Genomic DNA, 13,357 nt, shown 5'->3' with positions numbered 1-13,357 from the left:
GACTTCCGAAATAACATACTTTTATATAAAACCGTTAATAATGATGATTAATAACTTACGAAAGAAAACATCGTATATTAGTAATATTTTTGATAAAGTAAATTTTCTAAACATACGAATTCAATTTTACAAGGCTTATCTTTTAATAGGTCTTTCACAAACATAAACGGAGACGGAAGAAAATGAAGAGCATATGGACATGCATCACATTGAGGGAGGCACCGAAAATATAGAACCTTCGACGATGGAAGAGCTAAAACAAGCAATACGAGCACAAAAGAATAACAAGGCTCAATGCATTGACAACCTCCCCTCTGAGTTTTGGAAGATAGAAAAATGAAAACCGAACTAACTTCTGAGTTTGTGCGAAGGGTAAGACAGCTAAATCGGTCATCTCAAAAGTCAAAATCTGTTTAAAGCATTAAATACGTACATCTGTTTCGCGCTTAGCTACTCATTTGGTAATATAAAGTGGACAAAAACAGATATAGAAAGTCTTCAGCGAAAAGTGAGAAAGAAAAGTATCAAGGGGGAACGGGACTTGTGGATATAGGGAGCAACTGTATAACCAGGTTGCTAATTTAAGAACCCATTTTCAGGCGCAAGCTGAGACATCTGCTTTACATCGAGCAATTTAGCTGACAGTAGATGACACAACGCCGCTTGAACCAAGAGAACAAGAAATGCGCATAGACCACGTCACTAAGCTAGAAAAACTGCGCACCAAGAATATTTATATGTCGAAAATACAGCATCGAACTATTGGTTGACATCAGGAAAGATGTTTCCCGTGACAGAGAGTTTTCTTCTCGCCATTCAGGATCAGGCTATTTCAATTAGAAATTACCGAAAATATATTGTCAAAAACCCTCAAGTCCAAAGTGACAAATGCCGATATGGATATCAAGTCCAAGAAACCATCCAACATCTTACCGGTGGCTGCCAGTCATTTGTCGGTGCTGATTATAAAGAACGCCATGACTCAGTAGGAAAGATCATTCACCAAGAACTAGCTATAAAACTGGGACTTCTTGTGTATTAGTTTGATTATAGATGGTAGGTAATTGAAAATTTTTTGTCCCAAAAAGTCAGTGCAACGTTGGCCAATGGTTTTTTCTTTTTTTGGTACTTCTTCTTCTTTTTCCTTCTTTTATGTAGGCTTTAAAGCCTGTTTCTTCTTCAGTATTAGCCTAATATATTGTTTAAACTATTGCACCATCTTTTTCTTGGTCTGCCAATATTTCTTCGTAAATTCTACTAATGTGTTCGTTCCACTCCTGTTTCCGTTTTGTCACCCATCTATTTATGTCTTCTATATTGCATGCTCTTCTTATGTTTTCGCTTCTCTCCCTATCCAACAGACTTTTCCCTGATATTTCCCTTTTCCCTGTTTCTCCATGCCTCTGGTATCTTGCAGTGCAATATAAGTTTTTGTTTAATTTCTATTTCCAGTTTGATAATATGTATGGTGCATATCCATTTAAACCAAAACTGGTTTAAATCCATGAAATGACCGTCTGTAAATAATTGGTCCACTGAAGATCTTATACCCCTTCTATCTTCTTCTTCCTATGCCGTCCCCATTAACGGAGGTTGGCGACCACATTTTTAAAGGCTCCTCTATCTTTTGCAACGTGGAATAATTCATCTACAGTCATGTTTGTCCAGTCTCGAATATTTCGCAGCCATGACTTCCTCTTTCTACCTATTCCCTTTTTGCCATCGACTCTACCCTGCATGATGACCTGCAGAAGACTATATTTATTATTTCTTAGTATGTGTCCAAGGTATGCAGTCTTGCGTACTTTTATCGTTCTCAACAATTTTTTGTCTCGACCCATTCTTCTCAGCACTTCTTCATTGGTGACCCTGGCAGTCCATGGGATTCTCAACATTCTCCGGTATATCCAAAGTTCAAAGGCTTCAATATTTTTAACTATTTGCGCTTTTAGTGACCATGTTTCTACCCCGTATAATAGTTGCGACCAGACGTAACATTCAACAAACCTCAGTCTCAGCGCAATATTCAGATTTTTGTCACAGAACAATTGTTTGAATTTTAAGAACGCTGCCCTTGCTATTTCTATTCGTACCCGGATCTCTTGGTCTGGATCTAATTCTGTGTTAATGTAAGCTCCCAGATATTTATATTTTGTCACTCTCTCTATTTGCTGTCCACCAAGAGTTAGTTGTTCATTATTTATTGGACTCCTTGATACTATCATAAATTTGGTCTTATCTGTGTTGATGTCAAGTCCTATTTGAATGCATTCACTATTTATTGCATCTAGTAAAGTTTGTAGATCTTCTATACTCTCAGCCATAATTACCGTGTCATCTGCAAATCTCATGGTGTTTATGATTTCTCCACCAATTCTTATTCCCTCTTTTCTTTCCCATAAGGCTTTTCTGAATATGACCTGTGACTACACGTTGAAAAGCGTCGGAGACAAGACGCATCCTTGCCTAACCCCTCTCGCAATCGGTATATTATTTGTTTCTATATCGTTCACCTTTACTACTGCTTTCTGGTTCCAGTATATAGCCGTAATAAACTCAATGTCTTTTTTGTCTAATTTGATGTTTTTTAATTCATTTATTAACTTCATATGCTGCACTCGGTCAAAGGCCTTCCTAAAGTCTATGAAGCATACATATGCACTCTTGTTATATTCCCGACATTTCTGCAAGAGTACCGTCAACGCAAATAATGCCTCTCTTGTACCCATGCCTCCTCTGAAGCCAAACTGAGTTTCATCTATCTGCTCCTCACATTTCTTATAAATTCGGTTTTGAACAATTTTCAAGAGAATCTTTAAAGGGTGGCACATTAGGCTTATCAATCTATAGTCATTACATGATTTAGGATTGTTGTTTTTTGGTAGAGGTAAAAATATCGATTTAAGCCATTCTTCCGGGATGTTGCCCTCTACATATATGTGGTTGAGAATTCGGGTGAGTCTCTTTATATTACCGTCATCTAAGGCTTTTAACAGTTCAACTGGAATTTGATCAGGACCCGATGCTTTTCCTTGTTTTGCATTCTGTAGGGCATTCTTTACTTCTGGGGGTAAAATTTGTAGGTATTGTTTTTCTTCACCTATATCTTGTTCATTTTCTCTCTCGTCATGGAAAAGATGGATTATATATTGTTCCCGTACTTCCTTTATTTTGCTCTCTTCAGTAAGTATTTCTCCATTATTATCTCTTGTTATGAGTGTTCTTCTTTGTCTGGTGTTGCCTGTAAGTTCTTTCATTTTTTTATGTAAGTTTGAGGTGTCATGTTTGTTGCTGAGTTCTTCCAATTCCTGGCATTCTTTGTTCATCCATTCCTCCTTAGCCTTTCTGATTTCATATTTGATTTTATTCTTGATGGTTTTATATTTATTTTCATCTTTATTTTTGTATTTTCTTTTTTCAGTTATTAGCTCAACTATTTCCGGTGTCATCCAGTCTTTTTTAGTTATTTTCTCTTCTTCGCCTAGGACCTCCTTTCGCTCTTATAGTATGGCTTTTTTCATATCTGCCCATTCAACGATTCCTTCAGTTAATTTATTTATCTCTGCGTTTAGTTGCTGTTGGCAGTTGTCGTCTTTTAGGTTTTTGATGTTAATTTTGGTGGTTTTAACTTTTTTCTCCGGTTTCCTGAGTTTAATGTTGACGTTTGCTAGTAATAGATTATGATCCGTATCTGCATCTGCGCTTGGATAGGTTTTTGCACTTTGTACTCCATTACGAAACCTTTTGTTAATCGTTATAAAATCTATTTGGTTTCTGATTATATTGTTGGTGTTATCTTTTGGAGAAGTCCACGTGTATAATCTTCGTAGGGGTAGGTCGTAGTATGTATTTGTTATGACTAATTCTTTCTCCTGGCAGTACTGGACTAGTCTGTCTCCTCTTTCGTTTCTTTTACCTAACCCAAAATTTCCTACTATATTTCCAGTTTTTCCTCGACCGACTTTAGCATTAAAGTCGCCCATAATTATTTTTACCTCCTGCTTCTTTATGTTTTTTGTTAATAGTTCTAAGTCCGCGTAGAATTTTTCGACCTCAGCATTTCGACCCCTTCTATATATTATTCTAATTATCCAATTTTGTATACCTAACGTTTAGATTTTTAAGGTGAACATTTTACGCTCCACCCCATATTTGAATTTTGAGAGTAAACCTCTTATTTTTTTAACTACATATTTGATATGATGATCCCATTTTAGGTGTCTGTCTATACAAAGGTACTTAATGTTTTCTGTTTCTGTAATTTTTGTATCGTTGTCAATTTCAAGTTGGTTGAAGTTTGGCAACCCAATGGTGTATGACGAAAACGGCAAGCATTTAGTTTTTTCAATATATAATGTTAATTGGTTACTTTGAAACCATTTTTTTTTATTTTTACATTTGTAAATTAGTAAGTCCATTTCCTTTTAAATTTTCGGAATTGTTATTGCTATAAAAAAGGCTATATCGTCAACGAAACTGACCTGAGGTCTGTAATGTAAGTAAAGTGTTTACATAAATAGTAAATAAAAGCTGCCCCAACACCGTTCCTTGTAAGTCACACTTCTGGGCCCGCATATGTTACCATTTATAGTTACCTTGTGCTGTCTGTTAGACTAGGCGTGATCTGTAGAAATTCGGACCATAATGGACATTTTCCATAGGAAGCTATTTTTTTGCTGGAATCCCTTCAAGATGTGCCTAATATCGATAATCACATTTTTTAGGCTTATAAACAAATTGAATAACTTTACGAGCTTTAAACATATCGATTTCAAAATTTATACACTTAAAGAACATTAAAAGACGCTTCTTTAAAAAAAACGATACATTCGGCTTACTGGTTGCCGAGATATTGAAGGTCAAGGTCAGACCTGAAGATTCTTGTCCTTCCAAAAAAAGAAAAAGACTTTTTTAAACTATTGAAGATTGAGTCAAAATAAAGTTTATTTATAAAAAAAAAATTTTTTTCGTTCGCCTTTGTTTTAACAATTTAAATTATTTATTAACAATTTAAAAATACATAATTGTTTACTAAAAGTAACAATTTACTTCAATGTATAAATTGCAAGCCCAAAAAAAATGCTTGAAGAAAAAATGCAATTACTTGTTTAACATACAATTGTTTATTGCAAATTTCCCAATTTTGCAATTAAAAATGGTATTTGAAAATATGATATTTGAAATCCTTGTCGTCCGAGACATCGATTAAAAAAAAAAGAGGAAAATTGGTTAACAAGAATCCAAGATAATGCAATTTTTAGCGCACGCTATGATTTTGAACTCGCCGATTCACATTTCGAGAGAATGTCCCCCACCACCACCTCTCATGCATTCCGAGCGACATTTTACGCGAAAACGGTTTTTTATTTGTCTTTTTTATTAATGTTGCCATAAAAAGCACTACGTAAAACTTTTCATATAAAAAGTACTTGACAAGACGAGGGTATTTGTTTAAAAACGAGCCCTCTATCACTAATGGTTACACGGCAAATGTATGCCAACTTTGACCTTCAATATCTCGGCAACCAGTAAGCCGAATGTATCTTTTTTTTTGTGAAAAGGTTAAAGAAGCGTCTTTTAATGTTCTTTAAGTGTATAAATTTTGAAATTGATATGTTTAAAGCTCGTAAAGTTATTCAATTTGTTTATAAGCCTAATATATATAAAAAATGTTTAAAACTTTAAAAAAATTTCTAAGCTCTCCTAGTGAACCGATTTAAATTTTATAAAAAGCGTTTGAAAGTTTGAGTCTTCTTTTATGTGTAAAAAAATTTGCAACTATCTGAGGGCCTTATTTAGGGCCTACTATAAATTTGAAAATTTGCGATTTTTTTCCAGTAGGCTGGGTTGCAAAATTATTATGCAAAACCTATCCGACCGATCTTAACAAAATTTAGCACACGTTTTAAACATATTAAAAGGTTTTTCTAGGCGGAATATGGAGCTTGTATGTCAAGTTTAGAAAGTCGAAAACATTTAAAGGATCAACTTCATTTTTTTGTACTTTTTTTTCAATTATTGCTATTTTTCAACAATAAACATTAAATTTTCAATTTCTAGCTAACGAAATATTGTGTAGAATTGAATAACGAAACTTTTAACTTGTTATAATTTTTTCTCTAGGATCAATATTTTCCGAATTATAAACGAAAATAGGAGCAAAAAAAAATGAGAAATTTTCAATTGTTTTCAGATTTTGTTAAATAAAAAATTTAGCACAGGGTTTGCGACTGGCGCATATCGTGATTATCGATATTGGGCACATCCTGAAGGGATTTCATCAAAAAAATAGCTTCCTATGGAAAATGTCCAATCGAAAACAGATCCCGCCTAGACTATGTCACTTAAGTAGTTCTCTAACAATTTTAATGGCACACCTCTGATGCCGTATTTTTTTAGTTTATCTAATAATATTTTGTGGTTTACAGTATAAATACTTTAGAGCAGGGGTTCCCAATTTTTTTTGGTCTCGCAAATCTAATTGACGATATTTTTTTGGAGAAACCTTAATTGACGATATTCTTTTTTAGCGGAACCCTATTTTGATAAATAAAGAAATTACCTTGTAGTTTTAATATTTTTCAAGTAAGACTGTAAAAGAAGGAAGAAATTATGAATGAAAAATAATATAAGGAATACAAAATATTTATTATACAAAGATAAATACAATTAAGTAAGTAACTATAACTATTTCAATGTAAAGAATGAAATTTTTTCACACATTTATTTATAATAGTATTAAAATTAGGCTTAATGTCTGACAATTAAATACGAAGATCCGGAGCTGCATCCAGAATATTACTGAACTTGTTTTTGGTATAAGCGTAAGTTGAACAACCAGTCTCGCATTCATGTTTAGTGCAATCCAAAAGTCATTTAGATTAGAATCTTCTGATTCGAATTTTTATTTTAGAATGGATGAACACTTAATGTCGATCAAATTCTCATACTCTGGCATAGTTATCATCGATGGCTTGGTATGTTTTGTAAATGGATTCTGAACTCAGTCGATGTCCTGTATCTTCTCCGGGAAATAATCTTTTAAGGATTTTTTGCGGATATTTAAATGTTCAATTATGATTTTTTTGCACATCTGAGGTTACTCCTAACTTATTCTCTTCCAGGAAGTTATTTAAAAGAGTAAAACATTGGTAATTTTTTTGTTCCACACATTCTACCCAGAAGCAAATTTTGTTTTTAATGGATGATATTTTGTACTGTAAATGTGGTTACTGTTCTTCCTTGTAGTGACTAGCAGAATACGTTGAGTTTATCGAATATATCAGCTAAGTAAGCCAATATCATCAACCATTGCTCATCATGCAATAGTTCAACAATCGTACTAGCAGATACAGAAATGGGTTGTTCAGCAAAGAATATCGTTGCGCAATTCAAATAATCTTGATAAAACTTTTTCTTTTGAAAGCTATCTTACTTCCGTGTGTAGCAAAAGTGATTGATGCTGACTTCCTACCTCTTCACACGCTTTTTTAAAAAGCCTCGACTGAAGTGGACGTGATTTAACGTAGTTAACAATTTGTACAATGCTACTACAATTGGGTGCAATATTCTTTATTCTTGTTACAGTTCCTTTTACTTTGCCAAATACATTTGTTTCAGTCAATATGGCATTTAGTCATATAATTATCGATGACTTAAAAATTTCTTCTCCTGTTGTGTTGGTCTCCAAAAGTGTACAGAGAAACAAATCTTCTTCAATTGATCATTCGAAGGGGTATCTCACGAAAACAAGCAGTAGTGATAACCCGGCGACATGACATCTGTACTTTCGTCAAATTGTAAAGAAACATCTCACTGTCTTTCAACCTACAGATTAATTCATCTACAATCTGGTCTGAAATCTTATGAATTCGATCAGATATAATGTTATTGGAACACCGAACTGCTGCAACTTTTTTTGCTGCATCTTCTCCGAGTACGCAACTGACGAAATCTGTAATAAATGGTTTGATTAAATTCTCTGCAATTGTGAGTGGTTTACCAGCACGAGCAATTCTGTAACTTAGCAGGAATGATGCTTGTGTTGCGTTTTCATTATCTGTTTTAACATATCTCTGTAAAGCTGCCATACCGGTTTAATGTACTTCTTTGTGTCTTTCAAAAAAGCTTACACTTTTATCTTTCGGTTGCGGATGGTTGGTGTCAAGATGCCGTTTAAGTTTTGCAGGTAGAAGAGAGCTATTGCACATAATTTTACTGCCAATAACATGTTGTCAATCTGGATTCTTAGCAATTCTCATAGGAATAAATCCGAAGGACAAGTAGGATTCATCATATTTTCTCTTTTTTGAAATAGTTCTCTCCTTAGATTCAGCCTTTTTGTTGGTCGATGTATTTTGTCGGTCATTTCAAGCACCAGGGTCTTCCGTATTTACTTCTGTACTTGTAATAAATTGTTAATAATCAGCAAACGACATTGATAAATAACCAGCAACAACAATAAATAGACTTTATAAATAATAAACAACAAAAATATTAAATGAAAAGTAAAAGTGGTCATTGGTAAGACTGTATTAAGTAGACTGCGTTAGGCTTTCACGGCCATCGTCTAACCTGTTAAACTGTTTGTTCGGGCTGTTAGGCCGTTGTCTTACGAAATTAGTTCTCGACATTTCGCCAACACTAGGGGTTGGCATCAACCTGGTCAGTTTCAGGTTACAAGCGAAGTAGTAACATCTCCAGAAGATGCCAACCCCTAATGTTGGCGAAACGTCGAGAACTAATCTCAGAAGACAACGGCCTAACAGCCCGAACAAACAGTTTAACAGGTTGTATTAAGTAAACTCTAATTTCACTATTTGGGAGAGTGAGTCATCGTTTGAAGGCGTAGAAGTGGGGAAAGACGTATGAAAATCCAGTGGCGTACACTCACTTTTATTTCAACGTTAATTATATTAACATGTTTAAATATTATTGTTCAAAATAGGCCACAATATATTTATCTGCAGGTTTTTACTGAAGTTTCCCTCTCTATATCCAAAGACCGTTTTCAAAGATATAAATTATAGTTATATTTATTTTATTTGTCTATTATTATATATTTATATATTCTTATATAATTTTCTTTTTTTTTTAACTTTAAAAACGGTCTCTGTAATAGAGATCGAAACGTCAGTAAAATAAACATGTAACTAGATGTATCGTGGCTTATTTCCAACATTCTCCCTAAAAATACGGAATGCCACAAGCAAAAAGCCACATAAAAATAAATATTGCTATCATTTGTATATTTGAAAACGATGTCTTTATAATAGAGATCGAAAAATCAGTAAATTAAACCTATAAATAAATATTTTGTGGCTTATTCCATACATTCCCTTAAAAATACAGAATGCCACAAACAAAAAGCTATAAAAAACAAGTAATTTTGCAGGAAGCTTACTGATGCCACCAGGCTGTCGCGGAAGTTACGCTAAAACGTCTTTTGACGTGACCCGCCCTTAAAGAGTTACACAATGAAATTTTTTTAAAACAAATTTTAAGACAGTTTCCACCCCTCCCGAGGGGTATATCTTGTGGCGCGTTACTTTTTTTTAAATGGGTGTTCGCCAAGAGCCATATTGTACCATTAAATAAAATAAACAAAACACTTAAACAGTATAAAACAAAACAAAATAAAATCCTATAAAACAAAATAAAATTCTATAAAAACAAAATAAAAATAATTTTGGATGTAACAAAACATTGTACTATTCTATTTAAACACAAACACTATACACACTTACTATGTTCTTCTCGTTTTTTTTTGTTTTTGGTTTTTTTATGCTGATGTTCCTACTAAACTATTAGAAAATATTATTCGCTGTCTAAATCTGAAGATGCAGTGCTGCTATCGCTGTCATTATCTTCACCTGGTGTAATTATAATTGGCTCTAGTAAAACTCTGACATGAGTGTCAAGTTCCCACATACGATATTCTTCTTTAATTATGTGGCCTATACATTTAGCCCATTTCTCTGGAGTTACATGGAGGATTGCTTGAATCAAAAGTTACTTAACTTCGTTTAATTTGAGCTTTTTGTTATTGCGTGCTACTTTTCCTTTCACTTGCACCCAGATAAGTTCAATGGGATTAAGTTCGCAATGATAAGGTGGTAGACGTAGAACTTTGACACCATAATCTTTTGCAGTTTCATCCACAACATATTTAAGATATTCACTTTTCCTTAACCGTGCAATGTCAAGTAGTTGAATTTTGAGCATTGATTCTTCGTATGCAATCCCCTTTTTTGTAAGCCATTATTGAATTCTCTCTTTCCACCATGCCGTCGTCGGTAATTGTTCTAGTCTGCGGCCATGATATGGCGCATTGTCCATAACAACCACAGACCCAGATTCCAATTTTGGTAAGATTCTCTTAAACCAGCGCTCAAATACTTCGGACGTCATTTCTTTATGATAATCACTTTTTTTTCGACTCAAATTGAAGCAAACCATTATCAAGGAACCCTGTATCACTTCCTATATGGGTGATGATTAAACGCCGTCCCTTGCCTGATGGAGCTTTTAATCCTGTAGACCAGCCTTCTATAAATGCTTCGCGTTTACTTTTGACATTTAAATCTTGCCAAACTTTTCCAACTGTATGACCTTCGTTAATCCAGGTTTCATCCAAATAATATATTTTGCGTCCAGTGCTGCGAATTTTTCGTATTTCTTCTAAATATTTTCTTCTCCACAGAATAATTTCATTTTTTTTTCTAATAGCATACTTTTTCTGTTGCGTTTTACATATCGAAAGTTCATTTCGCGCATGGTTCTGATTAAGACCCTACGAGATATCTTGAGTAAAGAGTCATCGGTTTCAAGCTCTTGAGAAATTTTTTTCAGTGTCGGAATTTTACTCCGAAAATAAAATGAATGAATTTTTCGACGTATAATATTCCTTGTCTCGTCATCGAAAACAATGCTTTTCCTACCTCTAGTTTTACCTTTTTCTTGCTTTTTATTTTCCGATGTATTTTTAAGTACACGATAAATACAGCTAACGGATACTTTTGTTAAACTGCTACAAATGTCGACCGCTTGGCTAACATTTATTGCCATTTTTCTGCCGACAATTCCTTCATAAACGTTTTGTATCATTACCTTCTCTTCGGGCATTAACATTTTCCGTCTCTTTTGCAGCTTTTTATTTTTGGAATCAACATCAGAATTTTGCTGTCTTCTCTTGGAACAACTCGGTTTTTCGTCCATTGTATTTCAATAATCTGTGTATATACTATATATACAATAATTTCAACAATTCTTTATAAGAATATAACTAAAAATTTACTATAAAACGACAAACTAAAACACTCTTATTATCAATAACACGTTTTATCAATACTACAATACAGTATTGTTAAAACAGTATTGACAACAATAAGTTTACAAACTTATCACATAAAATATACTCACAAAATGCACTACCCATAGAAACGCTAATGTATATAAACCATTTCTTCGGCGAAAAAATAATAAAAACTAGTTTTACGGCATGTCTGGGTCCGAATTGTAAAACGGAATTTCCTCGCTAATTCCAACATTGCCAAACGATTGAAAAATAATGTTTTAAAATATCGATTTTTATTTTATAAATTTAAATATGTAACGAAACGGAACATATAAATAAAATTTATTTCATTACAATTTTGTGCTTAATTTTTACTATTGAAAAAAATCATGTTTTTTTGTATTTTTATGACGGTAATAATCGCTACGTGGAAGAATACAGGTTTTGTATGACCATAATTACTACTTGTGAACAAGAATTGGCTACACTGTACGACAACTTCTGGTCAAGTCTACTATAGAGAAGCACAAATAAATATACTACTTTATATATTCTGTAATTTCTTATGAGGAAACGCAAATTGCAATCGAGAAAACAGGCAGTTTTCGAGGGCCGCTGTGTACATTTAAATTTGAGGATATTCGGCGTTTAAACTATGAAATCACTCTTCTGAATTGAGGGTTTCTACTATAAGTAATCGCTATCTACTTTTACAAAGATTACCTGTAAACTGAACTGGTTCGGCAAGGCGCATCAAAGCTATATCATATTTCATTGATCCTTGGTCATACGCATTAAACACCAATTTTGTTTCAATTAGCTTATACTCTGAACAATAATTTCTCTCGTTATCACATTCTTGATGTTCTTCTGGGTTGAGATCTCCAATTTGTACTCTAAAAAATAATTAAGTATTTCAATAAAAGCAATTTTACCATAATAATATTTTCAATGGTAGATAATCACTCCATTCTAATCATATTCAGATCTAATTCATCATGGGATTACTGGAAGTAAAAGTTTTGGGGATAATTTTAGAGCTATTCAAAGAAATTAAACTAAACCCTGATTGTTGCTTAAATACTCAAATCAATCTCAATTGCAATGTGGGAGATTTAAAGTCACTGGGAGGCACATTATCATGTGACATGTATCATGATTAGACTTCGGCAAATATGCATATTGCATATTTTGCATATTGTGCATATTTTATGCAAATATTTCATATTTTGGCATATTTGTATAAAAGGTTGCATAAAGTGCATAAAAGTTCAGATTTTTATACTGTATTTGAAAATTTTTAAACATACCAATTTATTTCAATTCTTGTATAAAATTGTGTAGTCATTTTAATCAAGAAATGATCTAAGTACGTAATCTCTACAGGTTCAAAACATTTACAATTTCAAAGAAGATCAATTTAAGTAGCCCTCAACATTCTTAGAAAGTCTGGGTCACTGAGGCATTCAGTTATTGGATAATCGCTAAGGGTTCGCTCATTTGCATTTTATGATCTAATCCCCAAATCGATCTACAATTTATTGTATCTTAACAGCAGGTAAACGGCTAATAGTTTTGTTCCTAATTTAGGGATTTTCCAAAATCTCCCAGTTTATTGAATTAGGTACCTAAACATTTCTAATTTGATGCTCAGATTTGTAAATCATTTTTGTTTTGATATTCAAAGCGTAAACACTCGTTGTGCGTAACAAAAAGGAAGATTGTGATTTTATAATGCCTAAAACAACCAGTGCTTCAACTTGGATTAAACCTTATAAAGAGCTGTCTATGGATATGGGAAAAATCTACTGTTCAGTCTGTGGCAAAATTGTAAGTATCTAATATTTTCTATTAAATATCTAATATTTCATACATACAGGGTGTTTCCAAATGACACTTACAACGTTTGACTGTAGATACTTCTCGAAAAATTGAACAAAACGATATAGTTAATGAGGGGTCAAACTTATTTACTTTTCGAGATACAGGGTGTTAAAATTAAAAAAAATTAAATTCTTTTAGTTAATAACAACAATAACTTTAAAACCAATAAACGTATTT

The 13,357-nt window shown here is 33.2% G+C and overlaps 1 protein-coding gene across 1 annotated transcript in view; it reads right to left on the bottom strand.

Moving 5' to 3' along the window:
• Positions 1-13,357, bottom strand: part of LOC140440846 (venom protease-like) — a 35,078-nt gene that overhangs the window by 6,244 nt on the left and 15,477 nt on the right. Inside the window, exon 3 of the mRNA XM_072531208.1 lies at positions 12,020-12,192. Coding sequence (XP_072387309.1) covers positions 12,020-12,192 — 173 coding nt within the window. The remainder of the gene's footprint in view (positions 1-12,019; positions 12,193-13,357) is intronic.

Source organism: Diabrotica undecimpunctata, chromosome 5 (genome assembly GCF_040954645.1).
Source record: "Diabrotica undecimpunctata isolate CICGRU chromosome 5, icDiaUnde3, whole genome shotgun sequence".
NCBI classification, from domain to species: Eukaryota; Metazoa; Arthropoda; class Insecta; order Coleoptera; family Chrysomelidae; genus Diabrotica; species Diabrotica undecimpunctata.
Note: the sequence above shows the minus strand (reverse complement) of the source record. Positions and strands in the feature narration are given on the sequence as shown.